At 39.9% G+C, this 17,869-nt stretch overlaps 2 protein-coding genes across 6 annotated transcripts in view; one reads left to right on the forward strand and one right to left on the reverse strand.

Annotated features, from left to right (window-relative positions):
* Positions 1-17,869, reverse strand: part of zgc:152968 (uncharacterized protein LOC564848 homolog) — a 115,789-nt gene that overhangs the window by 87,132 nt on the left and 10,788 nt on the right. The window lies entirely within an intron of this gene.
* poli (polymerase (DNA directed) iota) overlaps positions 1-17,869 on the forward strand; it is a 76,990-nt gene that overhangs the window by 18,700 nt on the left and 40,421 nt on the right. For 3 of the 5 annotated variants that reach the window (XM_061895410.1, XM_061895418.1, XM_061895377.1), the window contains 5 exons: positions 2,269-2,447; positions 2,510-2,601; positions 2,669-2,802; positions 4,018-4,235; positions 7,384-11,651. In XM_061895410.1, coding sequence (XP_061751394.1) covers positions 2,269-2,447; positions 2,510-2,601; positions 2,669-2,802; positions 4,018-4,235; positions 7,384-8,097 — 1,337 coding nt within the window. In that variant the 3' untranslated portion in view covers positions 8,098-11,651. Of the gene's footprint in view, positions 1-2,268; positions 2,448-2,509; positions 2,602-2,668; positions 2,803-4,017; positions 4,236-7,383 lie in introns of those variants that run through there. The other 2 variants (XM_061895396.1, XM_061895432.1) reach the window with 2 other exon arrangements.

Here is a 17,869-nt window from a genome sequence, read left to right on the forward strand (position 1 = left end):
CTTTAAAGTTATATAAGCCTTGATTGTTCAATATCCAATGCAAAACTTGTTTGGGTCCCTATTAAAAGGTTCATTTGTTCAACCTCAGCCCGCGACTTTGTTCAGTTTTAAATTTTGGCCCACTCTGTATTTGAGTTTGACACCCCTGCCATAGCGAATCCTCTGTTCCACGGGTCAAACTGTCGCCATCATAACCCCTTATTTGACTAAGAGATATCTATAACGTAACATTTCAACAATGCCATCAAGTTAACAGTCATTGTAGGGCTGGGTGATATGGCCTTTTTTTGAACATCTCGATATTTTTAGGCTGTATCGCGATACACAATATATATCTTGATATTTTGCCTTAGCTTTGAATGAACACTCGACGCATATAATCACAGCAGTATGATGATTCTATGTGTCTACATTCAAACATTCTTCTTCATACTGCATTAATATATGCTACTTTTAAACTGTCATGCAGAGAGGGAAATCACAACTACCGTATTTTCCAGACTATAAGTCGCAGTTTTTTTTCATAGTTTGGCCAGGAGCGCGACTTATACTCAGGAGCGACTTATGTGTGAAATTGTTAACACATTGCCGTAAAATATCAAATAATATTAAAGCTGCAAGCAGCAATGGTGTTTTCTGCATTTACCCATTCCACATATCTTTACCTAGATTGATAGATAGTACTTTATTGATTCCTTCAGGAGGGTTCCTTCAGGAAAATTAAAATTCTAGCAGCAGTGTACAGAGTTGAGATCAATTTAACAAAAAGTAAAAAGTAAATAATGGGGGTTTAAATGGAAAAAAAAATAGAGAAATATTACAATAAGAATAAAAAATAAAAAGCAACAATGAGAATAAAATTATAACAGTGAAATAAGAATATAACAAGACAAAGTAGGCAGTAGTGACCATGTTATGAAAACGTAGTACCCCCCGCCCCAGAGAGGAGTTGTACAGTCTAATGGCGTGTAGGACAAAGGAGTTTTTGAGTCTATTAGTCCTGCACTTGGGATGAAGCAGTCTAGAACTGAACAGGCTCCTCTGGCTACTGATAACACTATGCAGAGGGTGACTGGCATCATCCAGGATGCTCACTAGTTTGTCCACAGTCCTCTTCTCTGCCACCGTCACCAGTGAGTCCAGTTTCATTCCCATTGTAGAACCGGCCCGCCTGATCAGTTTCTCAAGTCTGGAGTTGTCCTTAGATGTACTGCCCCCCCAGCACACTACCATGTAGAACAGAACACTGGCAACCACAGACTGGTAGTACATCAACAGGAGTTTTCTACAAATGTTGAAGGAGTGCAGTCTCCTGAGGAAGTACAGCCTTTCTTGTACTGGTGGTCCGTGTTAACAGTCCAGTCCAGCTTATTGTCTACCCAAACCCCAAGGTACTTGAATGAGTCCACGGTCTGTACCTCAACTCCCTCGATCACAATAGGTTGTGACCGTGGACCCGACCTTCCAAAGTCAACGACCAGCTCCTTGGTCTTTGACGGATTGAGCTGCAAGAGGTTCGTGTGGCACCAGACAACAAAGTCCCTCACCAGATTCTGAAACTCCTTCTCTCTGCCGTCCCTGATGCACCCGACGATGGCTGTGTCATTACCTAACTTCCCTGCATCATGGGGTCACACTGGTGCTTCTTTCTGTCACCCATACATGCTGGTGCTTCCTGCCATCACCCAGACAACATATCTTTACCTGCACATTACCTACCTTCTCTGTATCATGGAGTCAAACTGGTGCCTCCTTCTTTCACCCAGTCAACATATCTTTACCTGCACATTACCTACCTTCTCTGCATTGTGTGGTCACGCTGGTGCTTCCTGATTTTAAGCGGCTATCTTGAGACGGAAGCGGCATTATCGCAGAAATTCTTGGAAGGCTCGTAAAATCAAAACCGGAGCAGTTAGAAAAACTCTTTGCACAACTTTTAATCAGAATGGTTCAATCTCTTTCCTGTGCGAGGTTGAAGCCGACACAACAAACGCGCTCAGAGGAGATAATGTTTGAAAAAAGGTGACGGGTTTGGACACCCCAGTTGTAAACAAACTGAGCAGCACTCAATAGCCTTGATTTACTGTTTTTCATTTTCCATCATGTTAACCACTCATTAAAATAATCAGAGATACTGAATACCTGTCAGGTTTTGAAGGAAGACGGAGCTTCCGGAGTTAAGTCTGCATCTTGGGAAACGATCAGCACATTATCATGCAACCCCCTCGTAACTGTATCGCCGTGTTCAGCACGATGCTACGTCTTCAGGGGTCGGTCACCAAACCGCCAAGAAGCTTCATGCCCTGGGATTGGTCAGCGTCAGAGACCTGCAGCTCTTCCCTCTGACTGACCTGGTGAGAGAATTCGGAGCTCCGAGCGCGACACGTCTGAAGAATCTATCGCTCGGCGTGGACAGTTCTCCGGTCACTCCATCTGGAGCCCCTCAGGTGCAGTCCAACAGCGTATGATTATCAAGGCGCTGTCCGTACTAACGTACGACTGGTTCTAGTCCCTCAGCGACGAAGACTCCTTCAAGAAAATGTCAACCGCCAAAGAAGTGATGGAGAAGATGGAGCAGCTCCTGAGCAGCCTGGTGGAGAGGTCAGAGGCCTTTTAACTCTTAATCCGCGTAATCTTTCTCAGTGCCAGACTTCGGTTTGCGATCCAGGATGCGTAAAGACGGCAGGCGGCCTCAAACCCTCCGGCTCACCCTCCGTAAATACTCGGCGACCAACAAGTGGCACAGCCGGGAGAGCCGCCAGTGTCCCATCCCCCACCACGTTGGCCGCACGATCACCTCAGGTAAGAAGACCTCAAGATGTAAATGTTGCATAAAGACCTGTTACGGTCTGTTGTGGCTAGAGATGTCCGATAATGGCTTTTTTGCCGATATCCGATATTTGGTTATTGTCCAACTCTTAATTACTGATACCGATGTATAAAGTTGTGGAATCAACACAATTTATGCCTAATTTTGTTGTGATGCCCCGCTGGATTCTTTAAACAATGTAACAAGATTTTCCAAAATAAATCAACTCAAGTTATATATATATATACACATGCCATATTTATTATTGAAATCACAAAGTGCATTTTTTTTTAACATGCCTCAAAACAGTAGCTTGGAATTTGGGACATGCTCCCCGGTTGAGGTGGGGGGGGGTATGGGTAGCGGGGAGTGTATATTGTAGCGTCCCGGAAGAGTTGGTGCTGCAAGGGGTTCTGGGTATTTGTTCTGTTGTGTTACGGTGCGGATGTTCTGCCGAAATTTGGCATTCTTGTTTGGTGTGGGTTCACAGTGTGGCGCATATTTGTAACATTGTTAAAGTTGTTTATACGGCCACCCTCAGTGTGACCTGTATGGCTGTTGACCAAGTATGTATTTGTGAATGTGAATTATATTTATATAGCGCTTTTCTCTAGTGACTCAAAGCGCTTTACATAGTGAAACCCAATATCTAAGTTACATTTAAACCAGTGTGGGTGGCACTGGGAGCAGGTGGGTAAAGTGTCTTGCCCAAGGACACAACGGCAGTGACTAGGATGGCGGAAGCGGGAATCGAACCTGCAACCCTCAAGTTGCTGGCACGGCCACTCTACCAACCGAGCTATACCGCATATTTTATATGCTGGAAAACAAAATTGTGGCGACTGAGCTGGCAGTTTTATACAGTACAATTAAAAAAAAAATTTAAAAAAATGTGGTTTTGTACAGCGTAGGTAAAAAAAGACAGACCATTATACACATGTTTTATATATACACATTTATATTCATACTATATATTATTCACTGTTAAAAGAGGCCCTTTGAGGGCAACCATAACTGCGATGTGGCCCTCAATGAAAACGAGTTAGACACCTGTGGTCTAAAGCTTATGATCAAGTTATTTTCCCTTCAGCTTTTCAGTATAGCTTTCACTCACCAGAAGAAAAATTGTTTGAGTGCAATGTTCCGCTTATCTCTGTGAAACATTCGGATGTTTGCCTTAGCGATTCACTCTCTGAAATGTCTGTCAGCCGGCAGTGATGACGCCGTGTTACATCTGGTCTCCCTGGCCATGAAGCTCTTCTCCAAAATGTTGGACATCAACTCGGCCTTCCACCTGACCCTCATCAACGTGTGCTTCAGCAACCTGCAGGCCAAAGGGCCTTCTGCCGGCGGGCGGAGCTCCATCAAATCCTTCTTCGCGCACGGCTCCTCACCTAAAACATCCTTCTCGTCTCCTCAAAGACAGGTAAGTGTCTCTGTGTGACCCTGGCATGATGTCTATATATATTTATTTATTTGCTTACTTACTAATAGTATGTTCACTATTTTATTTAAGGACAAAATTGTTATTTCGATCGCATATTGTCAGAATAATTGTATCTAGGTTATCACAAAACTTTGTGTTTCAATGAGTTCCCGGCAAGAAGACAAAAGCTGCTTTTGATTTACCAAGAAGAAGGCTTGTAAAACTCCACTGTGTAGGATGGGAAGCGACATGAAGGTGTTCTGTTTCTTTCATGTACTGTAATCAACAGAAAGATATTGTTTTGACCCAAGAACCACAAAGCGGAGAGGAAGCAGGGCCTGACTCCCCTCAGGGCGACCTCTTCTATGAACTCTTTTACGACCTTTTCTGTAAACTGTTTTATGAACTTTTCTTGGAACTGTTCTATAACTATTTGGTATCGGGACGATACCCAAGCGGTGAAAAATGGATGGATGGATGTGGTATCATCAAAAACTAATGTAAAGCATCCAAACAACAGAAGAAAAAGTGATTATTAAATGTTAACAGAAGTGTAGATAGAACATGTTGGAATGGAAAATAAGCAGATATTAACAGTAAATGAACAAGTAGATTAATAATCAATTTTCACAGCTTGTCCTTTATAATTTTGACAATATAATAGAATGATAAAACACACAATATGTTACTGCATATGTCAGCAGACTAATTAGGAGCCTTTATTTGCTTACTTACTACTAAAAGAAAAGTTGTCTAGCATGTTCACTATTTTATTTAAGGTCAAAATTGTTCTTCGATCGCATATTGTCAGAATAATTGTATCTAAGTTATCACAAAACTTTGTGTTTCAATGAGTTCCCGGCGAGAAGACAAAGGCTGCCTTTGATCTACCAAGAAGAAGGCTTGAAAAAAAACTCTGCTGTGGTGGATGGGAAGCGACATGAAGGTGTTCTGTTTCTTTCATGTACTGTAATCAACAGAAATATATTGTTTTGACCCAAGAACTACAAAGCAGAGAGGAAGCAGGGCCCGACTCCCCTCAAGGCGACCTCTTCTTTGAACTCTTTTACGACCTTTTCTGTAAACTGTTCTATAAGTATTTGGTATCTGATCAATACCCAAGCGGTGAAAAATGGATGGATGGATGTGGTATCATCCAAAAATAATGTAAAGCATCCAAACAACAGAAGAAAAAGTGATTTATTAAATGTTAACAGAAGTGTAGATAGAACATGTTGAAATGGAAAATAAGAAGAATGAACAAGTAGATTAATAATCAATCTTTACAACTTGTCATTTATAATTTTGACAAAATAACAGAAAGAGAAAATACACAATATCTTACTAAATATGTCAGCAGACTCATTAGGAGCCTTTATTTGCTTACTTACTACTAAAAGACAAGTTGTCTAGCATGTTCACTATTTTATTTAAGGACAAAATTGTTCTTCGATCGCAATAACAAACATATTGTCAGAATAATTGTATCTAAGTTATCACAAAACTTTGTGTTTCAATGAGTTCCCGGCGAGAAGACAAAAGCTGCCTTTGTTCGACAAAGAAGAAAGCATGAAAAAAACTGCTGTATAGGATGGGAAGCGACATGAAGGTGTTCTGTTTCTTTCATGTACTGTAATCAACAGAAAGATATTGTTTTGACCCAAGAACTACAAAGCGGAGAGGAAGCAGGGCCTGACTCCCCTCAAGGCGACCTCTTCTTTGAACTCTTTTACGACCTTTTCTGTAAACTGTTTTACGAACTTTTCTTGGAACTGCTCTATAACTATTTGGTATCGGAACAATACCCAAGCGGTACAAAGTGAAGTGAATTATATTTATATAGCGCTTTTTCTCTAGTGACTCAAAGCGCTTTACATGGTTTATTTTGAGCCATGCAAACAAAACAAAAGAATGACATAAAATACAAAATAAATATATAGATACATTATTTTTACACCTATATTGAAAACATTACATGTGACTAATCTTTTGTAGATGTCAAGATTGGCCCAAAAGGGAGTGGGAAGAAGTAAACTTATTAGGTCCCACTCCTATTGGATTAAAAAAAAAAATCAAATTAGTGAAACCCAATATCTAAGTTACATTTAAACCAGTGTGGGTGGCACTGGGAGCAGGTGGGTAAAGTGTCTTGCCCAAGGACACAACGGCAGTGACTAGGATGGCTTAAGCGGGAATTGAACCTGCAACCCTCTATTTGCTGGCACGGCCACTCTTCCAACCGAGCTATACCGCCCCCAAAGCGGAAAGGAAGCAGGGCCTGACTCCCCTCAAGGCGACCTCTTCTTTGAACTCCTTTACAACCTTTTCTTTGAACTCTTCTGTAACCAAAGGCGATGGCTGTTTATGACCCCCGTGCCTTAGAAACAGCTGTTGCCGTGTAATCAGGGAAAGTCCGAATGAAAGAGGGGGCACACAATCTTTCGCCACAGCGTGTTGAGACACTGTAAAATTGAGCCAAATCGAATTCTGTCTCGGGGCTTCACGGTGGCAGAGGGGTTAGTGCGTCTGCCTCACAATACGAAGGTCCTGCAGTCCTGGGTTCAAATCCAGGCTCGGGATCTTTCTGTGTGGAGTTTGCATGTTCTCCCCGTGAATGCGTGGGTTCCCTGCGGGTACTCCGGCTTCCTCCCACCTCCAAAGACATGCACCTGGGGATAGGTTGATTGGCAACACTAAATTGGCCCTAGTGTGTGAATGTTGTCCGTCTATCTGTGTTGGCCCTGCGATGAGGTGGCGACTTGTCCAGGGTGTACCCCGCCTTCCGCCCGATTGTAGCTGAGATAGGCGCCAGCACCCCCCGCGATCCCAAAAGGGAATAAGCGGTAGGAAATGGATGGATGGATGAATTCTGTCTCTGTTAAATTCCTTGCTTCTTGTCTCGTTTAAGAGATGTCATCAGTGTTTAATGTACCGTAAGATATTTTGTTAAAATAAAGCCAATAGTGCCATTTTTTTGTGTTCCCCTTTATTTAGAAAAGTATCGAAATACATTTTGGTACCGGTACCAAAATATTGGTATCAAGACAACCCTAATCAGGACACCCCTATGTTTTTTTTATTGACAAATATTCACCACGCAGCCAAGATTGTCTTTTTTTGATGACATATTTTCTGTTTTTTTAAAAAGGCCGTACCTCTCGTTCCCCTAAAGGACAAGTCCTCCCCGTGCGGTGCAGAAAATGGCTTCATCACATCCAGCGTGACGACTCCAGAGAAGACCACAAAAAGCCCGCCGAGCTGTGACGCAGCAACACCCGGGGTTGAAATGGAACAGAGGGCTTCTGTCCCGGCGGACGTGACGTCACCCGGCAGCCCCACATGTCGGCGCCAGGGTGATGCCGCTGTCACCGTGACACATGGATTACCCCCAGACGTCGACGCAGAGGTGTTCCACGTCCTCCCTGTGGAGATCCAGAAGGAGCTTTTAATGGAGCGCACCTCTCAGCCGTGTCCCCTTCCTTCCAACCCTCCCCTGACTTCACCCCAAACCTCCCGGAATAGAAACAATACAGAGCAGGGGGTTGTCTGTGACTTGGATCCGTCGGAGGGAGGTGCCACGCCGCATCATCCACAGCCTGCGGGCAAGAGCGCGCTTCCAGGAGAAACCACCTCGGAAGCAAAGAGACTGTCATCTGACTGCCAGCTGCCACTAAATGTGGACCCTCACGTCTTCTCCCAGCTGCCAGCTGACCTTCAGGCCGAGCTGATGACTGAATGGAAGCGGGAGAAGCCGCTTCTGAAGGTCCCGGCGGCCAGGAAACCTGCCAGAGCTAAAGGGAAGAAAGGTGCGGGAAGCAGCAGCCAGGCAAACAGTCTGTTGGATTATTTTAAGCATGCTTAGTTACAAATATTAATTCTTCAGAGGTTTATACTTTCCCTACAAACCATTAAAAGAATTCTAGTTGTGGCCAATGATGCAAAAAAAAAAAAAAAATGTCATAATTGGATTTTTTTTTTAATCCAATAGTTTGTTGGACTATTTTAAGCATGCTTAGTTACAAATAATAATACATCACAGGTTTATACTTTCCCTACAAACCATTAAAAGCATTCTAGTTGCGGCCAATAATGCAAAATAAAACAAAAAATATGTAATAATTTGATTTTTTTTTTTAAACTAATAGTTTGTTGGATTATTTTAAGCATGCTTAGTTACAAATAATAATACTTCAGAGGTTTATACTTTCCCTACAAACCATTAAAAGCATTCTAGTTGCGCCAATAATGCAAAAAAAACAAAAAATGTAATAATTGGATTTTTTTTTAATCCAATAGTTTGTTGGATTATTTTAAGCATGCTTAGTTACAAATATTAATACATCAGAGGTTTATACTTTCCCTACAAACCATTAAAAGAATTCTAGTTGTGGCCAATGATGCAAAAAAAAAAATGTCGTCATTGGATTTTTTTTTCAAACCAATAGTTTCTTGGATTATTTTAAGCATGCTTAGTTACATCTAATAATACATCAGAGGTTTATACTTTCCCTACAAACCATTAAAAGCATTCTAGTTGTGGCCAATAATGAAAAATAAAACAAAAAATGTCATAATTGGATTTTTTTTTTAATCCAATAGTTTGTTGGATTATGTTAAGCATGCTTAGTTACATATAATAATACATCACAGGTTTATACTTTCCCTACAAACCATTAAAAGCATTCTAGTTGCGGCCAATAATGAAAAATAAAACAAAAAATGTCATAATTGGATTTTTTTTTAATCCAATAGTTTGTTTGATTATTTTAAGCATGCTTAGTTACAAATAATAATACTTCAGAGGTTTATACTTTCCCTACAAACCATTAAAAGCATTCTAGTTGCAGCTAATAATGCAAAATAAAACAAAAAATGTAATAATTGGATTTTTTTTTTCAACCAATAGCTTGTTGGATTATTTTTAAGTATGCTTAGTTACAAATAATAATACATCACAGGCGTATACTTTCTCTACAAACCATTAAAAGCATTCTTGTTGCGGCTAATAATGCAAAATAAAACAAAAAATGTCATAATTGGATTTTTTTTTTTTATCCAGTAGTTTGTTGGATTATTTTAAGCATGCTTAGTTACAAATAATAATACATCAGAGGTTTATACTTTCCCTACAAACCATTAAAAGCATTCTAGTTGCAGCTAATAATGCAAAATAAAACAAAAAATGTCATAATTGGATTTTTTTTTTAATCCAATAGTTTGTTGGACTATTTTAAGCATGCTTAGTTACAAATGATAATACATCAGAAGTCTATACTTTCCCTACAAACCATTAAAAGAATTCTAGTTGTGGCCAATGATGCAAAAAAAAAAATGTCGTCATTGGATTTTTTTTTTTAAACCAATAGTTTCTTGGATTATTTTAAGCATGCTTAGTTACAAATAATAATAGATCACAGGCTTATACTTTCTCTACAAACCATTAAAAGCATTCTAGTTGCGGCCAATAATGCAAATTAAAACAAAAAAAATTAATAATTGGATTTTTTTTTAAACCAATAGTTTGTTGGATTATTTTAAGCATGCTTAGTAACAAATAATAATACATCACAGGTTTATACTTTCCCTACAAACCATTAAAATCAGTCTAGTTGCAGCCAATAATGCAAAATAAAACAAAAAATGTAATATTTGGATTTTTTATTTTTTAATCCAATAGTTTCTTGGATTATTTTACGCATGCTTAGTTACAAATGTTAATACATCAGAGGTTTATACTTTCCCTACAAACCATTAAAAGCATTCTAGTTGCGGCTAATAAGGCAAAATAAAACAAAAAATGTCATTGGATTTTTTTTTTAAATCCAGTAGTTTGTTGGATTATTTTAAGCATGCTTAGTTACAAATAATAATACATCAGAGGTTTATACTTTCCCTACAAACCATTAAAAGCATTCTAGTTGCGGCCAATAACGCAAAGTAAAACAAAAAATGTCATCATTGGATTTTTTTTTTAATCCAATAGTTTGTTGGATTATTTTAAGCATGCTTAGTTACAAATAATAATACATCCCAGGTTTATACTTTCCTAAAAACCATTAAAAGCATTCTAGTTGTGGCCAAATAATGAAAAATAAAACAAAAAATGTCATAATTTTTTTTTTTTTAATCCAATAGTTTGTTGGATTATTTTACGCATGCTTAGTTACAAATGTTAATACATCAGAGGTTTATACTTTCCCTACAAACCATTAAAAGCATTCTAGTTGCGGCTAATAAGGCAAAATAAAACAAAAAATGTCATAATTGGATTTTTTTTTTTAATCCAGTAGTTTGTTGGATTATTTTAAGCATGCTTAGTTACAAATAATAATACATCCCAGGTTTATACTTTCCTAAAAACCATTAAAAGCATTCTAGTTGTGGCCAAATAATGAAAAATAAAACAAAAAATGTCAATTTTTTTTTTTTTAATCCAATAGTTTGTTGGATTATTTTAAGCATGTTTAGTTACAAATAATAATACATCACAGGTTTATACTTTCTCTACAAACCATTAAAAGCATTCTAGTTGCGGCCAATAATGCAAAATAAAACCAAAAATGTCATAATTGGATTTTTTTTTTTAATCCAGTAGTTTGTTGGATTATTTTAAGCATGCTTAGTTACAAATAATAATACATCAGAGGTTTATACTTTCCCTCCAAACCATTAAAAGCATTCTAGTTGCGCCAATAATGCAAAATAAAACAAAAAATGTAATAATTTGATTTTTTTTTTTTAAACCAATAGTTTGTTGGATTATTTTACGCATGCTTAGTTACAAATATTAATACATCACAGGTTTATACTTTCCCTACTAAATATGCTAAATGATAATAAAAATAATATGTCAATGTGTATATATATATATATGTGTGTATATGTATGTAAAAAGCACTGAGTAAATAAATATTACAAATAATGCTCACATTGTTGTAAATAAATTATTTACAATAATAGTACTGAAAATACTACATAAATCAACTTTCTAATAGTACTCTTGTAAGTAAATGTGCTAATGATGGCGATAATTAAGCCAATAATTTGTGGTAAATAAATAATTATTCAAAAAATATAAATAAAAAAGACATCATAACAAAGAACACAAATTAAATATTTCCATTATTAATTGTTGGAGCTCTCGTTGTTGTTATACCATATGCTCATTATGACCGAGAAAAAATATTTTTCCCTTAAAACATTCTAATTATGAACACAAATATCATAATTGTTTTTTTTTTGCCCAGTCAGTAGTAAAAATGCAGCGCACATTCTTACCCCACTTCCTGTGCAGTGTTGATTGTTGTCCCTCAAAAGTGTTTTTTTATATTCAAACTGATCCGGTGATCATTTGTAACAAGCAAGTCTTGATTCGTACGGAATTCCTTAAAAAAATGTATAAACAAAAAAGTTACATCTGGTTGTTCTATTCACGTTGTTTATGCTATTTTGCACCGCTGTTTTTCAATCAATCAATCAATCAATGTTTACTTATATAGCCCTAAATCACTAGTGTCTCAAAGGGCTGCACAAACCACTACCACATCCTCGGTAGGCCCACATAAGGGCAAGGAAAACTCACACCCAGTGGGACGTCGGTGACAATGATGACTATGAGAACCTTGGAGAGGAGGAAAGCAATGGATGTCGAGCGGGTCTAACATGATACTGTGAAAGTTCAATCCATAATGGATCCAACACAGTCGCGAGAGTCCAGTCCAAAGCGGATCCAACACAGCAGCGAGAGTCCCGTTCACAGCGGAGCCAGCAGGAAACCATCCCAAGCGGAGGCGGATCAGCAGCGCAAAGATGTCCCCAGCCGATACACAGGCGAGCAGTACATGGCCACCGGATCGGACCGGACCCCCTCCACACGGGAGAGTGGGACATAGAAGAAAAAGAAAAGAAACGGCAGATCAACTGGTCTAAAAAGGGAGTCTATTTAAAGGCTAGAGTATACAAATGAGTTTTAAGGTGAGACTTAAATGCTTCTACTGAGGTAGCATCTCGAACTGTTACCGGGAGGGCATTCCAGAGTACTGGAGCCCGAACGGAAAATGCTCTATAGCCCGCAGACTTTTTTTGGGCTTTGGGAATCACTAATAGTTTTTGTAAACAAAGAAGTAGAATAAGAGTTTATGAATAAAAACAACACTGATTGCACTTATTTTCCCTATTTTTGCCAGTCTACTCCAGGGCAGCTGTGGCTACAAATGTAGCTTACCACCACCTCCTGTGAATCAACGACGGGTTCCCGCTTCTCTGTGAGTGCTTTGAGTATCTTGTGTTAGAAAAGCGCGATATAAAATCTCATCCATTACTATTATTATTTGTTTTAAGCTCCTAACTGTTATAAAAGTATGTTTTTGTCAACACTCCTGCTTTTCCCTTATTTCACTTTTAATATTTTCCTGTCCTCTAACCCGGTTAAGTCAGGCCTTCAAAATAAAAGTCTGCCAGTATCCTACAGAGTTCTATAAAAAATTCTCAGATAAACTGACTCCTCTCCTTTTAAATATGTACAATGACTCTCTGGATCGGGGTACCTTGCCTCGAACTCTCACCGAAGCGTCAATAACTTTATTATTAAAACCGGGTAAAATCAATCAATCAATGTTTATTTATATAGCCCCAAATCACAAATGTCTCAAAGGACTGCACAAATCATTACGACTACAACATCCTCGGAAGAACCCACAAAAGGGCAAGGAAAACTCACACCCAGTGGGCAGGGAGAATTCACATCCAGTGGGACGCCAGTGACAATGATGACTATGAGAAACCTTGGAGAGGACCTCAGATGTGGGCAACCCCCCCCCCCCCCCCCCTCTAGGGGACCGAAAGCAATGGATGTCGAGCGGGTCTAACATGATACTGTGAAAGTTCAATCCATAGTGGCTCCAAGACAGCAGTGAGAGTCCCGTCCACAGGTAACCATCTCAAGCGGATCAGCAGCGTAGAGATGTCCCCAACCGATACAGGCGAGCGGTCCATCCTGGGTCCCGACGAGCGGTCCATCCTGGGTCTCGACTCTGGACAGTCAGTACTTCATCCATGGTCATCGGACCGGACCCCCTCCACAAGGGAGGGGGGGACATAGGAGAAAGAAAAGAAGCGGCAGATCAACTGGTCTAAAAAGGAGGTCTATTTAAAGGCTAGAGTATACAGATGAGACTTAAATAGACTCCGATTGTAGTTCTTACCGTCCCATCTCGCTCTTAAACGCTGATTATAAGATTTTAGCTAAAGCACTGGCCCTTCGCCTTGAATCAATTTTACCAAACATCATATCACCTGACCAAACTGGGTTTATGAAAAACCGGCACTCTTTTTCCAACATTCGTTGCCTTCTTAACATTATTTTCTCTCCAGCATCCGAGGAGACGCCAGAAGTGGTGGTCTCTTTGGATGCGGAGAAAGCTTTCGACAGGGTGGAATGGGGATATTTATTAGAGGTCTTAAAGAGGTTTAACATTGGGTCCAAATATATATCTTGGATTATCGGTCCTGCTAGACACCGAACTCTATTTAATAATACAACTCTAACATTTGACAACCAAACAATTAAACAAGGCGACACGGTAAAGAATCTGGGTGTTATCTTCGACCCAACTCTCTCCTTTGAGTCACACATTAAAAGCGTTACTAAAACGGCCTTCTTTCATCTCCGTAACATCGCTAAAATTCGCTCCATTTTGTCCACTAACGACGCCGAGATCATTATCCATGCGTTTGTTACGTCTCGCCTCGACTACTGTAACGTATTATTTTCGGGTCTCCCCATTTCTAGCATTAAAAGATTACAGTTGGTACAAAATGCGGCTGCTAGACTTTTGACAAGAACAAGAAAGTTTGATCACATTACGCCTGTACTGTATATACCTTTATATACATATATACATACATATATACTGTATATACCTTTATATACATATATACATACATATATACCTGTACTGTATATACCTTTATATACATATATACATACATATATACTGTATATACCTTTATATACATATATACATACATATATACCTATACTGTATATACCTTTATATACATATATACATACATATATACCTATACTGGCTCACCTGCACTGGCTTCCTGTGCACTTAAGATGTGACTTTAAGGTTTTACTACTTACGTATAAAATACTACACGGTCTAGCTCCATCCTATCTTGCCGATTGTATTGTACCATATGTCCCGGCAAGAAATCTGCCTTCAAAGGACTCCGGCTTATTAGTGATTCCCAAAGCCCAAAAAAAGTCTGCGGGCTATAGAGCGTTTTCCGTTCGGGCTCCAGTACTCTGGAATACCCTCCCGGTAACAGTTTGCGATGCCACCTCAGTAGAAGCATTTAAGTCTCACCTTAAAACTCATTTGTATACTCTAGCCTTTAAATAGACTCCCTTTTTAGACCAGTTGATCTGCCGTTTCTTTTCTTTTTCTTCTATATCCCACTCTCCCTTGTGGAGGGGTCCGGTCCGATCCGGTGGCCATGTACTGCTTGCCTGTGTATCGGCTGGGGACATCTCTGCGCTGCTGATCCGCCTCCGCTTGGGATGGTTTCCTGCTGGCTCCGCTGTGAACGGGACTCTCGCTGCTGTGTTGGATCCGCTTTGGACTGGACTCTCGCGACTGTGTTGGATCCATTATGGATTGAACTTTCACAGTATCATGTTAGACCCGCTCGACATCCATTGCTTTCCTCCTCTCCAAGGTTCTCATAGTCATCATTGTCACCGACGTCCCACTGGGTGTGAGTTTTCCTTGCCCTTATGTGGGCCTACCGAGGATGTGGTAGTGGTTTGTGCAGCCCTTTGAGACACTAGTGATTTAGGGCTATATAAGTAAACACTGATTGATGATGATTGATAGCACTTCTATACTCTTCTCCTAGGGCTGCCGTAAGCACAAATGGGATGTTATCCCAATTTTTCACACTTGGCAGAGGCACACGCCAGGGGTGCCCTCTAAGCCCATTATTATTCGTCACTGCAATCGAACCCTTGTCCATTGCTCTTAAATCGGCTGGTATCAGTAAAGGAATCCATAGATGCGGTCTAGAACTCACACATTCTCTATACGCAGATGATTTACTTTTGTTTATATCTGATCCAATCTCTACCATTCCAAATATTATTGAATTGCTTAACAATTTTGGATCATTCTCTGGCTATAAATTGAATTTCGCTAAGAGTGAATGCTTCCCTGTGAATAATTTGGCCCTTGAGATGCCTGATGGATATTTCCCATTCAGGATGTCCAGGAACAGATTGATTGATTGATTGATACTTTTATTAGTAGATTGCACAGTACAGTACATATTCCGTACAATTGACCACTAAATGGTAACACCCCAATAAGTTTTTCAACTTGTTTAAGTCGGGGTCCACGTTAATCAATTCATGGTACAAATATATACTATCAACATAATACAGTCATCACACAAGTTAATCATCATAGTATATACATTGAATTATTTACATTATTTACAATCCGGGGGGTGGGATGAGGAGCTTTGGTTGATATCAGAACTTCAGTCATCAACAATTGCATCAACAGAGAAATGTGGACATTGAAACAGTGTAGGTCTTATTTAGTAGGATATGTACAGCCAGCAGAGAACATAGTGAGTTCACATAGCATAAGAACAAGTATATACATTAGAAGTACATTTGAGTTGTTTATAATCCGGGGAGATGGGATGTGAATGGAGGAGGGTATTAGTAAAGTATTGAAGTTGCCTGGAGGTGTTGTTTTAGAGAAGTTTTGAAGGAATATAGAGATGCACTTACTTTAATACCTGTTGGGAGTGCATTCCACATTGATGTGGCATAGAAAGAGAACGAGTTAAGACCTTTGTTAGATCGGAATCTGGGTTTAACGTGGTTTGTGGAGCTCCCCCTGGTGTTGTGGTTATGGCGCTCATTTACGTTAAGGAAGTAGTTTGACATGTACTTCGGTATCAAGGAGGTGTAGCGGATTTTATAGACCAGGCTCAGTGCAAGTTGTTTTACTCTGTCCTCCACCCTGAGCCAGCCCACTTTGGAGAAGTGGGTTGGATTGAGGTGTGATCTGGGGTGGAGGTCTAAAAGTAACCGGACTAGCTTATTCTGGGATGTTTGGAGTCCAGATTTGAGGGTTTTGGAGGTGCTGGGGTACCAGGAGGTGCAAGCGTCATCGAAGAAGGGTTGAATGAGAGTTCCCGCTAGAATCCTCAAGGTGCTTTTGTTGACCAGAGAGGAGATTCTGTAGAGGAATCTCGTTCTTTGGTTGACCTTTTCGATCACCTTGGTTAGGAAAGATTAGCCTCTAGAATGGAACCTAGGTAGGTGATCTCATCCTTCCTGGTGATAACAATGTCACCCACTTTTATAGTGAAGTCACTGACCTTCTTAAGTTTGATATGGGACCCAAATAGGATGGATTCCGTTTTACCTAAGAGTATGGATAGCTTGTTGTCAGCGAGCCAGGTGCAAATATTGAGGAGTTCAGCACTGAGGATTTGTTCCACCTGTGACTTGTCCTTGCCGGATACCAGCAGGGCCGAGTCATCCGCAAACAGGAACAATTCACAGTGGCATGCTGATGACATGTCATTCACGTATATTAGGAACAGTAAAGGTCCTAGTATACTCCCCTGAGGGACTCCACAGCTTACTGAGAGGGGAGGGGCACCTCTACCACCTGTTTCCTCCCCTCCAAGTAAGATTGCATCCAGCTTGATGAGGTTTCGTCGAATCCGATTGCTCGGAGCTTATCCAACAGTATAGCATGGTTAACGGTGTCAAAGGCCTTCTGAATGTCCAGCATGACCATGCCGCAGTATTTGCCCGCGTCCACCTCATGTTTGATGTGGTCGGTCAGATAAAGAAGACATGTGTCAGTGGAGTGCTTAGTTCTGAAGCCGGAATGGAATTTGTACATTAGTTTATTAGTAGCAAGGTATCTATCAACCTGTTCATAAACTATTTTCTCCATTACTTTCGACAGCTTCAAGTACTTAGATGTACATATTTAATAATACAACTCTAACATTTGACAACCAAACAAGGCGACACGGTAAAGAATCTGGGTATTATCTTCGACCCAACTCTCTCCTTTGAGTCACACATTAAAAGCGTTACTAAAACGGCCTTCTTTCATCTCCGTAACATCGCTAAAATTCGCTCCATTCTGTCCACTAAAGACGCTGAGATCATTATCCATGCGTTTGTTACGTCTCGCCTCGACTACTGTAACGTATTATTTTCGGGTCTCCCCATGTCTAGCATTAAAAGATTACAGTTGGTACAAAATGCGGCTGCTAGACTTTTGACAAGAACAAGAAAGTTTGATCACATTACACCTGTACTGTATATACCTTTATATACATATATACATACATATATACCTGTACTGGCTCACCTGCACTGGCTTCCTGTGCACTTAAGATGTGACTTTAAGGTTTTACTACTTACGTATAAAATACTACACGGTCTAGCTCCATCCTATCTTGCCGATTATATTGTACCATATGTCCCGGCAAGAAATCTGCGTTCAAAGGACTCCAGCTTATTAGTGATTCCCAAAGCCCAAAAAAAGTCTGCGGGCTATAGAGCGTTTTCCGTTCGGGCTCCAGTACTC

This window comes from Nerophis ophidion, linkage group LG01 (genome assembly GCF_033978795.1).
Source record: "Nerophis ophidion isolate RoL-2023_Sa linkage group LG01, RoL_Noph_v1.0, whole genome shotgun sequence".
NCBI lineage: Eukaryota > Metazoa > Chordata > Actinopteri > Syngnathiformes > Syngnathidae > Nerophis > Nerophis ophidion.